This window comes from Oncorhynchus masou, chromosome 31 (genome assembly GCF_036934945.1).
Source record: "Oncorhynchus masou masou isolate Uvic2021 chromosome 31, UVic_Omas_1.1, whole genome shotgun sequence".
Lineage (NCBI taxonomy): Eukaryota > Metazoa > Chordata > Actinopteri > Salmoniformes > Salmonidae > Oncorhynchus > Oncorhynchus masou.
The window spans coordinates 12,828,493-12,848,669 of NC_088242.1; the positions used below are offsets into that span (position 1 = coordinate 12,828,493).

At 42.2% G+C, this 20,177-nt stretch overlaps 1 protein-coding gene across 1 annotated transcript in view; it reads right to left on the minus strand.

Annotated features, from left to right (window-relative positions):
• Window positions 1-20,177, minus strand: part of LOC135523452 (CUB and sushi domain-containing protein 1-like) — a 422,532-nt gene that overhangs the window by 68,873 nt on the left and 333,482 nt on the right. The window contains exons 29-33 of the mRNA XM_064950127.1: window positions 19,752-19,939; window positions 17,833-18,027; window positions 3,880-3,996; window positions 2,958-3,071; window positions 1,396-1,491 (exon numbers count right to left, since the gene is read on the minus strand). Of these exons, the coding sequence (XP_064806199.1) occupies window positions 1,396-1,491; window positions 2,958-3,071; window positions 3,880-3,996; window positions 17,833-18,027; window positions 19,752-19,939 (710 nt within the window). The remainder of the gene's footprint in view (window positions 1-1,395; window positions 1,492-2,957; window positions 3,072-3,879; window positions 3,997-17,832; window positions 18,028-19,751; window positions 19,940-20,177) is intronic.

Consider the following 20,177-nt stretch of genomic DNA (forward strand, 5'->3'; position numbering starts at 1 on the left):
TTATGGACATTTGAGATCTTTAGAAGGATCTCAGTGTATCATCAGCCATACTAATGGCTAATTCATGCTGAAGTAAAAACACTTTAGCATGTGTTATAACTTTGTTATTCAATCATGAACACTCTCAGGACACCAAGGCATGGAAGATGACAATGAAACCAAATATATATATATATCTGATATTCAAAACATGACTGGTTACAATCTGTACTACAGTATATCAAAACATTATGTACCACTGCATGCATGGCCTTGTCCCCTCTTCTCTCACTGACATGAATGTTTTTCACATTGTGACGTGAAAGTGAGATTTTCACACGTTAAGGTTTTTCACGTGTGAAACTCCATATCCGATTTTCACATGTGAATTATTAAAAAATATATATAATAATTGGGGGGGGGGGTAAGTGTTCAAATACTATTTTATCTACAGTATATAGTATATCTTAGTGCAATATTGAGGCCTTTACTGTTGGGCTGGGAGGGATTGTGTCTGATATTTCTAGATCTGTACCAGAGCAGAGTGTGTTCTGCAATCATGTACCAAACAAACTATCATAACTGTCAGGGAGTATTTAAAAAACCCTTCAATCCCCACAGTCTGGTAAACACTGTACAGTATATGTGCTCAACATACTTCATGGAAGATTACAATTTGAGATCATCCATTTTTATAAGGCAGCTGACAGTAAAAGTTCATGTAATTCACATAGCTTATTTATTACAATTTTGACAGAGAGAGAAAATGCTTGATGTGTCCTGAGGTGAGCTATTATCTACATGAGAGAGAACCTCTAAATGACACTAAAATAAAGTAGACATGACACCTCGATGATAAAAGCCAAAGGCATCATTGGATTTAAGGAATCTGAAAGGATTGAGTTAAGAAAGAAAAAAGAAAAATCGTACTCTGCCATCCTGGAAACGTTTTATAAAACATGTGGGTTTATATTTTATATATTAATGTGTGACATTTTATATTGATTATGCAAGAGAGAGGGAGTCCTTAAATATTGGTTATGACACTTTCAACATACGGTTCTATAGTGTATCTGTATGAGCCCTTCTGCTCAATGCCTACTAAAGCAGCTAGAAATCCCTTTCACCATGACATGCCTTGCACAGGTATAATGATTAGAGTACTGGCACCCTAGGCTCTCATGGGGCAAGAGAGATAATGGCAAATGCCCTGAACAGCCTGACAACCATGGGAACCATAACATGGATAGATAAGACCCGTTGGTGCCTGGGGATGGAGGGCTTCAGAAGGCCTCCTGGACCCTCAGAAACACACCTACTTCCACAGGGGTAAAAACAGTAAGGAAGGGTCATGCATGTGACCTGAGTATGTATATATTGCAACGTATTACTTGTTCATACAGTATATAAACATACCTTGGTAAACAAAGTGGAAACCCCTGGCGGAAGGACCATTCTTTGCAGTAAATCGCACCATAATTTGGTTTGAAGTCGCCAGGGGCAAAGTCTCTCCTGCAAAAAAAGGATGGATATATCTTTTTTTTTTTTTAAACACACACAATATGCTGACTCACAGTGTTAACCCTATGAAGACAACAGTGGCCTTTCTTGAGTTTCCCGACCCTTCTTGTGTGCTATACAGAACAAAACCTCAGCTGCATGATGATATTGCTTCTTATAAATATACTCGCTCCCATTCAAAATCTTGCTGGGTAAATAGCATGATGTTGGCAGTTGAACTTTTAAGTACGGCCTATAGAGTAGAGGACTCTCTTAATAATAAGAGGAAGAACAAAGTCTTATCAATAATGAGAACGTTGGACAAACAAACAACTTTGTATAGGCTACACATTTGTAGGCCTGAGTATTGTAAAACGTAATCAGCTGTGACAATGAAAACATGGTAGGATGTGTCTTCTTGATGGCGTGAACTTATTGAAAGCCATGACATTTGAACGCCTATAATTAGGTAGAGTAGCTTATTGTGGATGTGGCTAATGTAGGTTGCTAATCAGCCTCCATTAAGGTGAACACAGCCAATGCATTATGATCTAATGTATCATTATAATTCAAATGTCACCATGAATAGACAGGGAAAACACATCAAGTTACTTGTTGATAGAAAATCTAAATTACCAGTGCAAAGGAATAGTGTACAGAAAATATTAGTATACACGTCTTGGACAAATGTCAGAGGTAATTAATGTGTTATCTAATTCAGTATAACCTTTCCATTTTAATTTTATATAGCACATCACATACTGCATTACTGAATGGTGAAATCCAAAGACAAAGTCAAAGACCATCATCTCCCTTGGGAATATATTGTTGCACTGCAGAATAACACAAATCTGAATAGTACAAGGTCCCATACAAACAGTTTATATCCAACAGCCTTAATCAATCCTCAGAAGAATGTAAAGTTGAGGCTGATTTCTGTTCTGAAATGTAATTACCTTCCCCTGTTAATACCAGCGATAAATCGGATGAGGACAGGTGTTGAATTTTTCGTATTTTATTAGGTGGCTTTAAATAATACAAAAATACTGAGAGAGTGGCCTAAGGACTGGGAGCAACAACGACTCAATCACAAAGTGGTAGGCCACACAAGCTCTCTCTGAAGCCATCTAGGGGTAAGAACAGTGTAGACGGCAACAGTAGCCTAAGAACTGAAACCATGGATACTCGTGATCATTGAAGCATTGCTTATTTCTGATATGGCATGGACATCATGTCGCAATATGGATGTTATGTCGCAATATGGACGTTATGTCACAATGTTAATTACTGAAATGAAAACATTTTGAATAAGTCAGTAACCAAGTGCAAACAGCAGTTATTAATACAGGGATCATGCTGAGACCTTTTTGTAATACCACCTCTTGTCTTCCCCAACAACATCTGCATGTGTGGTTTTCTATCGGTTTTGTTCATTTAAAGGCTACAAACAACCGAAAGAATGGAAAGCTATTACGTACCAGAATGAGACCCAGCAAGGGAGCTTAGCAGCCTGGCATTCTGATTGGCCCCATCAAATAGTTCCACTGAGTCATTCATTGCCGTCTGAAAGTAGGCAAACTGCCCAAACACCACTGAGGAGACAAAATGGGGACATCATATAGGTTACCTCAGTATGAAAAACGTGGCTACAACACAATCCTATCTGCAAATGGTAAACTGAGAGTTTAAAATGGCAAAATGGAACTTGGAATCTTGTCAACAATGACACAAGGCTAGCGTGCTAACGACCCAGGTCTCAGGGGGGGTGATGTCACCACACAACAGGCTAACCAACCATGTTTACCTTGCGATTTCACATCTGTTACACCAGTTCATGCATGATAAATACGCACTGAGGCACAGATAAATACCTTATACAATTAGATATGTTTTGGTTGTGTCATCACGGCCGAATATCACGCACAATTGAGAAAGCATAACTTGTATGAGGTCAGACAAGAACCAGGGATGACTCTAACATACCTTGATCCATGATTCAGCACTTCATGACTGAACTATGCTTTGTATAAGCCTGGATAGGAGGAGACTATCTTAAGATACATACTTTCCACAATGATAATATCTGAAAATGATGGTAAATCCTCCATTGGACTGTAGGCAGCTAAATCAGAGGTATAACACTAGTCAGATTAAGTCTAAGTGCTGCTTTAATAATGTTGCAGTTGATTAACCCTTCTCCCGAGTGGCGCAGTGGTCTAAGACACTGCATCTCAGCGCAAGAGGCCCAGCCGGCTGTGACTGGGAGTCCCATAGGGCGGCGCACAATTAGCTCAGCGTTGTCCGGGTTTGGCCGGGGTAGGTCGTCATTGTAAATAAGAATTTGTTCTTAAAAGTGACTTGCCTAGTTAGATAAAGGTTAAATAAAATAAAAAACCTTACCAAATTCTCCAGAGACAGTAATGTAGTAGGAGCACGTTTGACCAGTGGTGTAGTTCTGGGGAAAGTTAGGAGAGAGTACCACGCCTTCAGACCCAGCATAATGACCACCACAAGGAGCTGAAAGACACACCAGAAACCATCTCCCTGTTACTTAATTCCCAGAGACAATAATCATGAAAGGACAAGCACCATGTATACACATGGGAGAAAAGTCAGTGCCCTAGTTGCGAGCTGTTATGTTGTAACAAAGATGTGCTGTGCGTTCTCTTAACATCTGGAGCGTCATTCAACATTCATAGCAGCTCAATGATAATGGTTCAAAACAACTCAATCCACAACTTGTTTTGTTACATAGGTCTAAGTCAATAACATTGGTGAAATGGGGCATTTGACTGAAAAAAAAAACAGTTACATGTTTTTTACTTGCTTTTAGTCCCTTTGAAAGTAACCGGTACAACCTGTTAAATGATGTCTGCTGGGACCTTTTTCAGCAACCATACTACCCCAAAACGTTTTTATCAGAGGCATAACATACAGATCTTAACTCACTGTACAAAATATCAACACAGTTTCAGACAAACATTAAAGGTTAATCCACCAGGTCTGCTCCATCATGCCCACATGATTAAGATTCTATATATCTCTGTGTTTATGTTGCCCTTAAGCATATGTACAGTAAGTCCTTAATATGGCCAGCAATGTGTCCAGGGGTGAAATATACTGATTTCAAAGGCTCCATGGACACACGTGGCTTCACTCGAAGGACATAGCATGAGGGCCATGCATGAAGGGTGAAATAAAATAATTCATGGTACCCACCTTTAAATTTAAGGTCAATGAAAACAGAACACAAAGGAGGAAATCTGTCAATGTCAAGATTCTATTATCATACTGTACATGGGTCCCTGGGACTAGTAGTGTACTGCCCTTCCTAACTACTTTGAGAAACTCTGAATAAATACTGGCAAAAGGAGAGAAAATGACTGAACACACAATTAGGGGGCAGTGAGCTCTGGTCCCCTCTTGTTCTCCCTGACCCTAAATCCCTAGTTAACCCTTCTTCTCATTTCCTTTTTTATTAAGTATTATTACTTGCTTTACACCTTTCAGAAAATATCAATGCCCCAATCGCTTGATACCCTCCTGTGTTCTTCCTGCACCTGCCTTGTTCTTTCCATCCCCTTGGTTCTTGCTACAATGATCATCGATTGAGATTCCTGCCATGTCTCAAGCACCCTAAGACTCCCTGAGCTCACTCCACCAGGTCTCCTCCTTCATGCTCACAATACCTTGTGGAGCTTATAAACCTGGTGTCAGGATGCAGCCCCAGCTCATGGTCCTCTGCTTATCAAACTCCTTCCCCATACCTTTGATCACATCACCCTCACCTCATACATCCTATGGGAAGACAGAGTTTTTCTGCTGTAAAAAAAAGTTTTGTATCTGGGTCTTCCCAGCATAAAACTAGAAATTTCACACCCATGGAGCGAGAGATTTAGTTAAAGGTCCAATGCAGCCATTTTTATCTCAATATCAAATAATTTCTGGGTAACAATGAAAGGGATAGTTTGGGATTTTGGCAATATGTCTACTTCCCCAGAGTAAGATCAACTCGTGGATAACATTTTTATGTCTCTGTGTCCGGTATGAAAGAAGTTAGAGGTTGTTTTGCGAGGCAATGCTAAGTAGCGTTAGCACAATGACTGGAAATCTACGGGTATTTGCTGGCTGTCATTGCGACTTTCAGTCATTGTCCTGGAAGTCCCTCAAAGAACTACACTGGACTCTATGCAAACTGGGAACCACATATTTATTCGAAGTGGGGATTTAAACAAAGCAAATATTTTGAAAAACACTACAGAAGTTCTACCAACACATTGACTGCAGCACTCGCTCTGAGAAAACAGACCACTGCTACTCAGCTTTTCGAAATGCTTACAAGGCCCTCCCCCACCCTCACTTCAGCAAATCTGATCACGATTCCATTTTGCTGCCTGTAGGCAGAAACCCAAACAGGAAGTACCCGTGCTAAGGACTATTCAACGCTGGTCTGACCAATCAGAATCCACGCTTCAAGATTGTTTTGATCCCGCAGATTGGGATATGTTCCTGGTAGTCTAAAATAATAACATTTACAAATACATGGATACTGTGACTGAGTTTATCAGGAAGTATACAGGAGATGTTGTACCCACTTTGACTATTAAAACCTATCTAAACCAGAAAACGTGGATAGATGGTAGCATTTGCCCAAAACTGAAAGTGCGAACCATCGTATTTAACCATGGCAAGGTGACTTGGAATATGGCCGAATACAAACAGTATAGTTATTCACTTCGTAAGGCAATCAAACAGGTAAAATGTCAGTATAGAGACAGTAGAGTGGTAATTCAACAGCTCATACACGAGACATATGTGGCAGGGTCTACAGACTATCACGGACTACAAAGGGCATCCCTAGCCGCGTCCTCAGAGCATGCGCAGACCAGCTGGCTGGAGTGTTTACAGACATATTCAATCTCTCCCTATCCCAGTCTGCTGTCACCACTTGCTTCAAGATATCCATCACTATTCCTGTACCCAAGAAAGCAAAGGTAACTGAACTAAATGACTATTTCCCCGTAGCCCTCACTTCTGTCATTGTGAAGTGCTTTTAGAGGCTAGTTAAGGATCATATCACCTCTACCTTACCTGACACCCTAGACACACTTAAATTTGCTTACCACCCCAATAGATCCACAGACGATGCAATCGCCATCGCACTGCACAAGGTCGTATTCCATCTGGACAAGAGGAATACCTATGTAAGAATGGCTATAGCTCAGTATTCAACACCATATTACCCTCCAAGATCATCATTAAGCTCGGGGCCCTGGGTCTAAACCCCGCCCTGTGCAACTGGGTTCTGGACTTCCTAACGGGCCACACCCAGGTGGTGAAGGTAGGAAACAGCACCTCCACTTCGCTGATCCTCAACACAGGGGCCCCACAAGGGTGTATGCTCGGCCCCCTCCTGTACTCCCTGTTCACCCATGACTGCGTGGCCGTGGACACCTCCAATTCAATCATCAAGTTTGCAGACAACACAACAGTAGTAGTTCTGATTACAAACAATGACGAGACAGCCTACAGAGAGGAGGTGAGGGCCCTGGGAGTGTGTTGCAAGGAAAATAACATCTCACTCAATGTCGACAAAACAAAGGAGCTGATCATGGACTTCAGGAAACAGCAGAGGGAGCAGCCCCTATCCACATTGACGGGACCGCAGTGGAGCAGGTGGAAAGCTTCAAGTTCCTCGGCATACACATCACTGATAATCTGAAATGGTCCACCCACACAGACAGTGTGGTGAAGAAGGTACAAGGAATTTGAGGCTGAAGAAATTTGTCGTGGCACCTTAAACCCTCACAAACTTTTACAGATGTACAATTGAGAGCATTCTGTCAGGCTGTATCACCAACTGGTACGGCAACTGCCCCGCCCGCAACCACAGGGCTCTTTAGAGGGTCGTGTGGTCTGACTAATGCAGCATTGGGGGCAAACTACCTACAGCACCCAATGTCACAACAACCACCCGAGCCACTGCCTGTACACCTCGTTATCATCCAGAAGGCAAGGTCAGAACAGGTGCATAAATGCTGGGACTGAGAGACTGAAAAACAGCTTCTATCTCAAGGCCATCAGACTGTTTAATAGCCATCACTAGGAGGCTTCCACCCGGTTATGTAACCCTGCACCCTAGAGGCTGCTGCCCCATTTACATAGACTTGAAATCACTGGCTACTTTAATAATGGAACACTAGTCACTTTAATAATGTGTACATATTTTTGCTTTACTTATCTCATGTATACACTATATTCTATTCAACTGTATTTAGTCTATGCCACTCTGACATTGCTCATCCTAATATCTATATATTCCTTAATTCCATTCTTTTACTTTTAGGTTGTGTGTATTGTGTATTGTTGTGAATTGTTAGATACTACTGCACTGTTGGAGCTAGAAACACAAGCATTTCGCTACACCAGCAATAACATCTGCTAAACATGTGTATGTGAAAACTAAAATTAGATTTATATATAAACACAGGGAAATCGTGTTTTTTACTACACTGGGACTTTAACACAGATCCTGTCAGTTATTCGTAAAGAATGGGGAATTGCTGTCTGATAATTGTTTAACTGTTGGCACTGTAAGCAGTGTCATTTCAGGCAAAATGTACTTTCTCTTTTAGGTATCAAATGCTGGATCACTCACTCACTATTTATCATAACAAATATTGGACTTCATTATTTAGTCTTTCAAAACAGGTTATGTAACAATCTTCATTATACATGAAAAAAATCAGGGAAATGACATAACCCACAAAAAAACGGAACATCTCAAAGATCAGGAATAACCATTTCACTGTTAGTCTACACCTGTTGTTTATGAAGCATGTGACAAATAACATTTGACTTGACTTAGGGTCAATCTACTCAGCATACATCCAACTGTGGGTTACCATGGTTATACTGAAAACTACAATTGAATATTAAATATGATGTAAGATCAGGGATAACCATTTCACTGTTAGTCTACACCTGTTGTTTATGAAGCATGTGACAAATAACATTTGACTTGACTTAGGATCAATCTACTCAGCATACATCCAACTGTGGGTTACCATGGTTATACTGAAAACTACAATTGAATATTAAATATGATGTTGAGATAACTGGTTACTTGAGCATTGGTCAGCCAGTATGAATTATGATGATAGTAGTTTTACATTTTTACCATCATGACGAGGTGAGAGTTACAGACAATGACAAGCTTCTAGAAGCCATGACCTGTTTATTAGATTTTCCGTGCAATATATGGAAATATTCTACATTTAAATAGATAATCTTATCCAGAATGACTTACAGGAGCAATTAGGGTTACGTACCTTGCTCCAAGGAACATTGACAGAATTTTCACCTAGTCTGCTCTGAGATTTGAAATAGCAACCTTTCGATTACTGGCCCATTGCTCTTAACTGGTAGGCTACCTGACGCCCCAATGAATAGAAATATGGACAAAAATAAAGAAAATAAAAACGAACAAATTAAATGACACAAGACAATATGCTCAAATCAACACCGTATAATACACCAGCCACTGTAGCGACGTGCCAAGTTAGTCATCGTTAGACCTTATTTCTAATAATAATTGTATGTGGGAATGTACATACTTTAGCTATTTAAGGACATTCAAACATAGCTTCATGTTTATGCATACAGTAATCGAACAGACGCCACAAGCCGCTTAAACCTAACAGACCGTACAATGTTGGCTGCAATGACATGTGCCTGAATTGAATGCATCTCTACACCAATGTAAGCAAGTGTGATTTCGCTTCACTAGTATCATGGAAACAGACGTGTCTTCCACCTGACCTCAACGTCTCATCTAGAGGAGTCAGCCGTGAAAAAACATCCATGTAATACCGCAGGAGAGATAATGTGAGAAAGAGAGAGGGAGCCCGATAGAGAGGAAGAATGAGAGCATGTATGAGACAGGATGAGAGAGCGAAAGAGAGAGAGAATGAGAAAGAAAGGAGGAAGGAAGTTCAGATGTGGATACAGAGGACCATAATGTGGATACAGAGGACCATGGAGTGGATACAGAGGACCATCGAGTGGATACTGAGGACCGTAGAGTGGATACAGAGGACCGTAGAGTGGATACAGAGGACCGTAGAGTGGATACAGAGGACCGTAGTGTGGATATATATTGAGGACCGTAGAGTGGATACAGAGGTCCATAGAGTGGATATTGAGGACCGTAGAGTGGATACAGAGGACCATAGAGTGGATACAGAGGACCGTAGAGTGGATACAGAAGACCGTAGAGTGGATAAAGAGGACCGTAGAGTGGATACAGAGGACCGTAGTGTGGATACAGAGGACCGTAGTGTGGATATTGAGGACCGTAGAGTGGATACAGAGGTCCGTAGTGTGGATATTGAGGACCATAGAGTGGATACAGAGGACCGTAGAGTGGATACAGAGGACCGTAGTGTGGATAATGAGGACCGTAGAGTAGATATTGAGGACCGTAGAGTGGATACAGAGGACCGTAGTGTGGATACAGAGGACCGTAGTGTGGATATTGAGGACCGTAGAGTGGATACAGATGACCGTAATGTGGATATTGAGGACTGCAGAGTGGATACAGAGGACCGTAGAGTGGATACAGAGGACCGTAGTGTGGATATTGGGGACCGTAGAGTGGATACAGAGGACCGTAGTGTGGATACAGAGGACCGTAGAGTGGATACAGAAGTCCGTAGAGTGGATACAGAGGACTGTAGAGTGGATACAGAGGACCGTACAGTGGATACAGAGGACCGTAGAGTGGATACAGAAGACCGTAGAGTGGATACAGAAGACCGTAGAGTGGATACAGAGGACCGTAGAGTGGATACAGAGGACCGTAGTGTGGATATTGAGAACCGTAGAGTGGATACAGACCACCGTAGAGTGGATACAGAGGACCGTAGTGTGGATATTGAGAACCGTAGAGTGGATACAGAGGACCGTAGAGTGGATACAGAGGACCGTAGAGTGGATACAGACCACCGTAGAGTGGATACAGAGGACTGTAGAGTGGATACAGAGGACTGTAGAGTGGATACAGAGAACTGTAGAGTGGATACAGAGGACTGTAGAGTGGATACAGAGGACCGTACAGTGGATACAGAGGACCACAGAGTGGATACAGAGGACCGTAGAGTGGATACAGAGGACCGTAGAGTGGATACAGAGAACCGTAGTGTGGATATTGAAGACCATAGTGTGGATACAGAGGACCATGGAGTGGATACAGAGGATCATCGAGTGGATATTGAGGACCATAGTGTGGATACAGAGGACCGTAGAGTGGATATTGAGGACCGTAGAGTGGATACAGAGGTCCATAGAGTGGATATTGAGGTCCGTAGAGTGGATATTGAGGACCGTAGAGTGGATACAGAGGCCCATAGAGTGGATATTGAGGACAGTAGAGTGGATACAGAGGACCGTAGAGTGGATATTGAGGACCGTAGAGTGGATACAGACGACCGTAGTGTGGATACAGATGACCGTAGTGTGGATATTGAGGACCGTAGAGTGGATACAGAGGACCGTAGTGTGGATATTGAGGACCGTAGAGTGGATACAGATGACCGTAGTGTGGATATTGAGGACCGTAGAGTGGATACAGAGGACCGTAGAGTGGATACAGATGACCGTAGTGTGGATATTGGGGGCCGTAGAGTGGATACAGAGGACCATAGAGTGGATATTGAGGACAGTAGAGTGGATACAGAGGACCGTAGAGTGGATATTGAGGACCGTAGAGTGGATATTGAGGACCGGAGAGTGGATACAGAGGACCGTAGAGTGGATACAGACGACCGTAGTGTGGATACAGATGACAGTAGTGTGGATATTGAGGACCGTAGAGTGGATACAGAGGACCGTAGTGTGGATATTGAGGACCGTAGAGTGGATACAGATGACCGTAGTGTGGATATTGAGGACTGTAGAGTGGATACAGAGAACCGTAGAGTGGATACAGATGACCGTAGTGTGGATATTGGGGACCGTAGAGTGGATACAGAGGACCGTAGTGTGGATACAGAGGACCGTAGAGTGGATACAGATGTCCGTAGAGTGGATACAGAGGACTGTAGAGTGGATACAGAGGACCGTAACGTGGATACAGAGGACCATAGAGTGGATACAGAAGACCGTAGAGTGGATACAGAAGACCGTAGAGTGGATATTGAGGACCGTAGAGTGGATACAGATGACCGTAGAGTGGATACAGAGGACCGTAGAGTGGATACAGAGGACCGTAGTGTGGATATTGAGAACCGTAGAGTGGATACAGACCACCGTAGAGTGGATACAGAGGACCGTAGTGTGGATATTGAGAACCGTAGAGTGGATACAGAGGACCGTAGAGTGGATACAGAGGACCGTAGAGTGGATACAGACCACCGTAGAGTGGATACAGAGGACTGTAGAGTGGATACAGAGAACTGTAGAGTGGATACAGAGGACTGTAGAGTGGATACAGAGGACCGTACAGTGGATACAGAGGACCGTAGAGTGGATACAGAGGACCGTAGAGTGGATACAGAGGACCGTAGAGTGGATACAGAGGACCGTAGAGTGGATACAGAGGACCATAGAGTGGATACAGAGGACCGTAGAGTGGATACAGAAGACCGTAGAGTGGATACAGAGGACCGTAGAGGGGATACAGAGGACCGTAGTGTGGATATTGAGGACCGTAGAGTGGATACAGAGGACTGTAGAGTGGATACAGAGGACCATAGAGTGGATACAGAGGACCATAGAGTGGATACAGAAGACCGTAGAGTGGATATTGAGGACCGTAGAGTGGATACAGAAGACCGTAGTGTGGATACAGAAGACCGTAGAGTGGATACAGAGGACCGTAGAGTGGATACAGAGGACCGTAGTGTGGATATTGAGAACCGTAGAGTGGATACAGACCACCGTAGAGTGGATACAGAGGACCGTAGTGTGGATATTGAGAACCGTAGAGTGGATACAGAGGACCGTAGAGTGGATACAGAGGACCGTAGAGTGGATACAGACCACCGTAGAGTGGATACAGAGGACTGTAGAGTGGATACAGAGAACTGTAGAGTGGATACAGAGGACTGTAGAGTGGATACAGAGGACCGTACAGTGGATACAGAGGACCACAGAGTGGATACAGAGGACCGTAGAGTGGATACAGAGGACCGTAGAGTGGATACAGAGGACCGTAGTGTGGATATTGAGGACCGTAGAGTGGATACAGAGGTCCATAGAGTGGATATTGAGGACCGTAGAGTGGATACAGAGGACCGTAGTGTGGATATTGAGGACCGTAGAGTGGATACAGAGGTCCATAGAGTGGATATTGAGGACCGTAGAGTGGATACAGAGGACCATAGAGTGGATACAGAGGACCGTAGAGTGGATACAGAAGACCGTAGAGTGGATACAGAAGACCGTAGAGTGGATACAGAGGACCGTAGTGTGGATACAGAGGACCGTAGTGTGGATATTGAGGACCGTAGAGTGGATACAGAGGTCCGTAGTGTGGATACAGAGGTCCGTAGTGTGGATATTGAGGACCATAGAGTGGATACAGAGGACCGTAGAGTGGATACAGAGGACCGTAGTGTGGATAATGAGTAACGTAGAGTAGATATTGAGGACCGTAGAGTGGATACAGAGGACCATAGAGTGGATACAGAGGACCATAGAGTGGATACAGAGGACCATAGAGTGGATACAGAGGACCGTAGAGTGGATACAGAGGACTGTAGAGTGGATATTGAGGACCGTAGAGTGGATACAGAGGACCGTAGTGTGGATATTGAGTACCGTAGAGTGGATATTGAGGACCGTAGAGTGGATACAGAGGACCGTAGAGTGGATACAGAGGACCAAAGAGTGGATACAGAAGGCCGTAGTGTGGATATTGAGGACTGTAGAGTGGATACAGAGGACCGTAGAGTGGATACAGAGGACCGTAGAGTGGATACAGAGGACCGTAGAGTGGATACAGAGGACCGTAGAGTGGATACAGAGGACCGTAGAGGGGATACAGAGGACCGTAGTGTGGATATTGAGGACCGTAGAGTGGATACAGAGGACTGTAGAGTGGATACAGAGGACCATAGAGTGGATACAGAGGACCGTAGAGTGGATACAGAAGACCGTAGAGTGGATATTGAGGACCGTATAGTGGATACAGAAGACCGTAGTGTGGATACAGATGACCGTAGTGTGGATATTGAGGACCGTAGAGTGGATATTGAGGACCGTAGAGTGGATACAGAGGACCGTAGAGTGGATATTGAGGACTGTAGTGTGGACACAGCTATTGCATTGTTATGCCCTCAACACAGAAGCACACAGACATGCATAAATCCAAACAAACTCTAATTCCTCTCATCTATGCAATTCATCTGGCGCCGGTGCGGCCATGTGTCAACACTGCCCGCCTCCGAGGGGCGCCATACCACCATGCTTTAACCCTATTACACACCTTCTATTTACAGTCATGGAGGATTCCTCATTCAAGAGACAGTATTTTACTGTAGTTACTATGGAAACGAATAAAAGACCTGTTTGGATGAGAGAAGCTGAGAGAAAGAGGGGGGGGAATCCTTTATTATTTAAAAGGATCTCACCCCTTTCTAATTAGTTTTGTCTGAAAGCCCAAGGAAGTGCCTTGGAGTGAATCAGTATTCCAAAAAGCAGCGGAAAATCACAGACCAGTGAAACATTTCAAATGGTTAAAATTTGGTCTTCAGTAGATATACTGTAGTTTTGCACCTGCTATTTTCAGAGGAGACTAAAATATCAAAGATTAGAACATGAAGTAGCTAAATACAGGTGAAGAGAAGGGTTGCTGGTGTTAAATAACGACGGTATCATGGTTTTTGTTCTTGTTTGCATTAATATTCATTGCTGAACATGACAGCAACAATAATAACGCACAACCGACACATTTAAAGTGTTTGCTTTTCTTCTATACTGTACCACTTACCTGTACACACCCACAGCTTCTAAAAAAGGGGATTAATTGGGTACAGGAGCGGTTTACACTGAGAAATATTCCCACCCCTCCCCCCACAGTCCTTATTAAATACATAACGATTCATTTCATTAGCCGAGTGATACTGGGGACATTAGTAATCATTTCCCTCAACCGGCAGCAGAATGAGTTTTAACATTCACAGTGAGTCCTCCCTGTCTCACTGTGACTGATCTGCATATAACCCACGTGGCACTCTGGCGTTTTCACCGTCACTCAAGAGGCCTTGGCTTGCACGCACAGCCACAGCCTTCAGAAATGGCTCTTTCTTTTGCTCACTTATGAACACAACCAGCAAATAGCGTTGTTCACCTCTTTATCATCAGGCATAATAAGCTCAATTCAACCACAGACAAGAGGGTTAAATGCTCTTGCTGGAGGAGATTATGTGTGTTCTCACATACTGTAATGTTATGTTCAGGCATGTTAAAAAAGGCTAGGCAACTGATGTACGTTTCCCAGATATCAAACTATAAACTAGAGGCTTACAATGGATTTCCTCAATCAATATGCTGTTTCATCTAGCCAAAATCTGACATTGACCTTGAACAAATGATTCCAACTATGAAAAATGCATAATTTCCCTTCCTTTCATTGATTTAAAACGTGTTCTTTAGGACATGGCTTTAGTGTAGAAAACCTACGATCCTCCTTGAAGGTGACATAAATAACATATTTCTAGGATTAGACATAAACATAACTGACAAACAGTACAAGCAAATGAAACAGAAACATTTGCTTCACATCACCTTGGTTTTCAGAGTGATTTCCAATTGTGCCTGCTGTGTGCTTTTCACTTTCGAAAAAATACAATAATATGGAATTTATATCTCCGATCAAATGTTGTGTGTCATTGAAAGCAGGCTATATACAACTGTTGAGAAAGGTCATAAACCAGAACAAGCCATTTTGCTCACTACTTTCATACATTTTAGTCTTATCCAGAGCGACTTACAGGAGCAATTAGGGTTAAGTGCCTTGCTCAAGGGCAACAACAGATTTTTCACCTAGCCGGCTCGGGGAATCAAACCAGCAACCTTTTGGCTACTGGCCCAACGCTCTTAACCGCTAGGCTACGATTTTCTTTCAAGCCCAGGGTATCGATCAACAAAGGCCATTGTGCAATTGTGGCATTTGTGAATCAATAACATCATGTCTCACCCTTACAATCTACACACTTCTTCTTTATAGAGTCTAGGGATTAAAAAGCAAGTGCTCGGACATCTATAAACCAATGTTATGGGACCCCACAGAACATAGCCCTTCATTGTCACGGTTAAACAATCTTGATAATGGCAAATTATATTTCAATAAGCTCTTAGCGGAAAGACCTTTTCCCATTGAAATGTATGAAAGATTCAATGAGACAAGAACGTTACTAGAGAACACTAGAACGGAGAAGCAGACAGTGATCCAGAGGTCCTCAGCTGCACTACGAGTTCAAGCTAACTGTGTCCATGACCAAGCCGTAACTCTAATTACACAACGCTACTGAATTGTTCCATTCAGAATGACAAATGGAATGTTTAAGCCACATCCATAACGCACAATGGTCAACAAGGGAATGCAGCTCATGGTAATAATTCTCTAGCTCTCCACCAAACTAAAATAAAATAAATAATAAAATGGTTAAGGGCAAACAGCCAAATATACCATCAGTGTGAGCAAATAAATGATCTGAGAGTGACGAAATGAAAGCTATCCCTCTCTAGGTACAGAGGCTCAATCAAAAAGGGTCAACTAATCAACACATGCTGTTTAAAAGCTCAAATCCCTTTAGACTGACTTACAGACAGGGGTTAAGAGTGTTAGCAATGTAAAACCATTATACGGTCCCTCCAGGATTTTGCTGGGATTTTTTGTGATATTTGTGAGCAAAAATACTTGATTTTGCTGCGGCAATTCTGACATTTTGCATGGCAATACGTGATGATCTTGTCCAATTTGAAAATGCACTGACAAGGGAAAAAGTTTGTTGATATGCAACTTGATCTAACCATAGTATGCGGTAAATGTATAGTGATTGGTTGAAATTGCGAGACCTGTTCTTATACTGCATTGATGGGTCAGTTTTATGTGATAATATTGCAATGATTTGACTGTTTATGCAGAAATAAAGCAGGGATTGGTCAAAATTGCAAACCCTCGCATAATATATGGGAAATTGTTGGTTTTGCAAAAAAAATTGTGATCACAGAATAGCAGAATCCTGGAGGGGCTAACTATAGATCCAAGGCTTCATTTGTAGTTCCTCTCCTGATTTGTTCTGCAGTCTCCTGTTGTTGTATATCCTTCTAAACTAGCTCTAGTGTTTGTTCAGTTTTCGACCCAGTAGGGTCTAGACTAGAGACAATGAGCTGTTTGCTTTGCTTCAGCTGTGTCTTGGTGCACAAAACCCTCTCTATTGTTTATGTGAATGCCGGAGTAACTTCTTAATGACATACAATCAGATTCATAAAAGCTCCAAATCTCTTAACGGTAGGAGCTCAGGTGGATTTTCACTCATGAGTCTCACACTCCCCCCGCTAGATCTGACACTTGATGGAATAAGGGGAAAAAACAGGTGAAAATTAGTTTTAAAAATTAGAAGGAAGCGAATCTTGCTTGTTTCCTTGAAAATAGCTTATATCCTAAAATGATCAGCTTTATGCATACATCTAAAAATCTTTATTTAAACCAACATAATTCCATGTTCATCATGTCGACTATAACACTTTGGTGTGTGTCTCTCATATCCAAGTCATGTCTCCAGTGGCCATGCTGCTGTAAGGTAGAGGCTCAGTGTGTGAAGTGGCAGGGTGGAGGCATAGAGATGATGTGGCAGCAACTACACAGCCACCTGTCTGAGTTTTTGTCTCCTCAGAGACGCACGGGCATGAAGGAGAGAGAGAGAAAGGGGGGTGGGGTGAAAGGACGAGTGAGTGGCAGTTGTCACCGCCCAAGCTCTCACAACTGTCAATAAACTGCTAGAAAGTTCAGCCGTGGTCTTTAAAAAACCAATACTCCCTTCTTTTGCAAAGACAAAAAGGGGTCCACAAAACCTTTCAGTGAAACCAGTAAAAATTGGCGTGATATTAGCCTTGATTGATAGTGCCGATGATGGTTAGCCTCGCAAGCCACCTGATCTCACAAGCTTACATGAATGGTTCTCTCCCACAGAGCGGTAATCAGTCTGTAATTAAGAGGCTAGATGAGGGTACCAAGACAAATCAATTAGACTTGAAGGGAGGACAACAAGAACTCAAGCTACTCTCTCTGTGATAGGCTGTTGGGAATCAGATTTTATAACCGTAGGCAAACTGAAAAGATCTTACCTTTACACGATGGTAGGACCTTGTCCCATATAGGTTTTCCATCTGAACCGATAACACATGTGATTGTGGCTGGTCCAACAACAGTATATCCAGAGTTACATTGATAGGTCACTGTGGAGGCCAGTTTGTAGTCCATGCCCACGCGACTGCCGTTCATGATATTTCCAGGGTCAAAGCATGCCTCCCTGGGTTTCTCTGTGGAGTAGAAAACATACACAAGCTTAAGATAAAGTATCATGCAGGACAATTGACCTTGAGCAGAGAGACTTTATTTCAATACAACACCAAGGAAAAGGAAAAACCATAATCATTTTTGCTAAAGCATTGCAACTTATCCATAAATGCAAAAGAAACTCAGCAGTTGAAAAGCCCAGATATCGGGAACAGGCAGGGTATGGTATCCTAGGTTACAGGGTGCATTCAAACAAATCAGATCAAATGTTATTAGTCACATACACATATTTAGCAGATGTTATTGCGGTTGCATCGAAATGCTTGAGTTCCTAGACCCAACAGTTCAGTAGTATTTAACAATTCACAACAATACACACAAATCTAAAAGTAAAAAAATAGAATTAAAAAATATGTAAATGAACATTCCAGGGATTCTCGGAAGCCGGTACTGATGTTTCTCTATGGTGAACCTTCATGTAAGAAGCAGAACACAGGGAGTGTAGAGTACAAAAGAGCAAGTAGAGTTGCTCCAAGGAATCCTCAATAGAAAAGACCAGCACAGAGGGGAATGCAAGGTAAGCATCTGGGTCTGTAGGAAAAATGGGGGCGAGGGGTGGTGGGTGAGGGCAGCCAGTGTCCTTAAGGGAACAGACACTAGGAGAAGGACAGTTGGAAAAAGCTCTGGAGGTGGTGCTTGTATACACTGCCAAACAAGATGACAGCTAACAGCCCACTTTTCTCTGCTGCCTTGTGCTTTAAGAAGTAGTGAAAGTTGGAGGGTAGCGGTGGGAGATTTTATCACTGAAATTGCTATAGTGCATCGCAATTTCATCCGCATTCCAATACCCAGAGAGGGAAAATGCTTCTCAACACACAAGGCCAAAGTATACATGCCAATGCCCTCAACCTAAAGCTACATTTTGACATGGATTTATGAATACAATTAGAAATAAAGTAGTAGAAAACATCAACAAATATATGAAGTTTATTACAGTAATAAGTATGAAAACAGAAAAGGCATTATTTTAACCTTCCCAACGTTTAAATTACCTTAGTTAATTGTGCATGGATGGGAGAAAAATATGAATATAGGAGATTGATTTACAGAAAAAATGATTATATTTTCAATTAGAGAGAGAAGAAACATTTGAGTGCTTTTAGCCTTGGGAGATGAAAATCTCACTGAGTTCCCATAGAAGGTAATTAACTGTTTTTATTGACAAAAGCACAGTTAACTACAGGACCAACAAAACAAAACGACAAATTATGCCATTGATTGGTTTGAATAAATCTTCCAGGAAGAACGAGACGTTGAAGTGGCAAAATACTATACACATCTGTGTTCATGTGTTTTGTGACTTTCATTGATTTTCTGTAACAAATCAAACCAATTATCCAGTTGATCTACAGTAGTTCTATCATCAATGCCTTTAATCAAAAAGCATTTCATAAAAAGAAGCAGGTTGGAATACATACTGTTTTTCAGATACTGCATAGCTGTGTGTAGACAACAGACAAAATAAGGACATCTAGCTGACAGGAAGAACAACATGCAATAAGGCTTATAAAAAACACGTTGTCCATAGAATGTATTCTCCAGTTCCTGGAAATCTTTCATCTTAAAAATCTATATCTGTTGAAAGCATTTTTTTATAGAGACATAAACCTTACGATATGGCCAATGCTATACACTTTCATAGAAACCTAGGGTCACCTCCTGTGAGACTAACATGTTGACAACTTGCCTTTGAATTCAATGGCAAAGCCAGACATCCCGAGGGAAGCGTCACTCCTGAAAGCGAGGAAGAGGCTGTTGCCACTGCTCTCGATGCGCTCTGGGGCCTGATTTCCCTGCAGGCTGCTGATCAATGGGCCGTTGGAGTTATCCCCCTCATAGATGTGCAGAAAGTCATAGCTGGGCTCCATGTTGAAACTGGAAGTATAATGTTTATTAAAGACTGATGCCTGATTCACAGGTTGGCATATATTGGGATGATTCATGTGCTGGAGGCAGCTCTGCAGTGTTTCACTAGTTGGCCACCAAGTCATCAAATCTGATTGTAAACCTAACCCTAACCTTAACCACACTGCTAACCTTATGCCTAACCCTAAGAATATTTTTGTTTTCATAACTTTTTATGATATATAGCCAATTTTGACATTGCCACTGG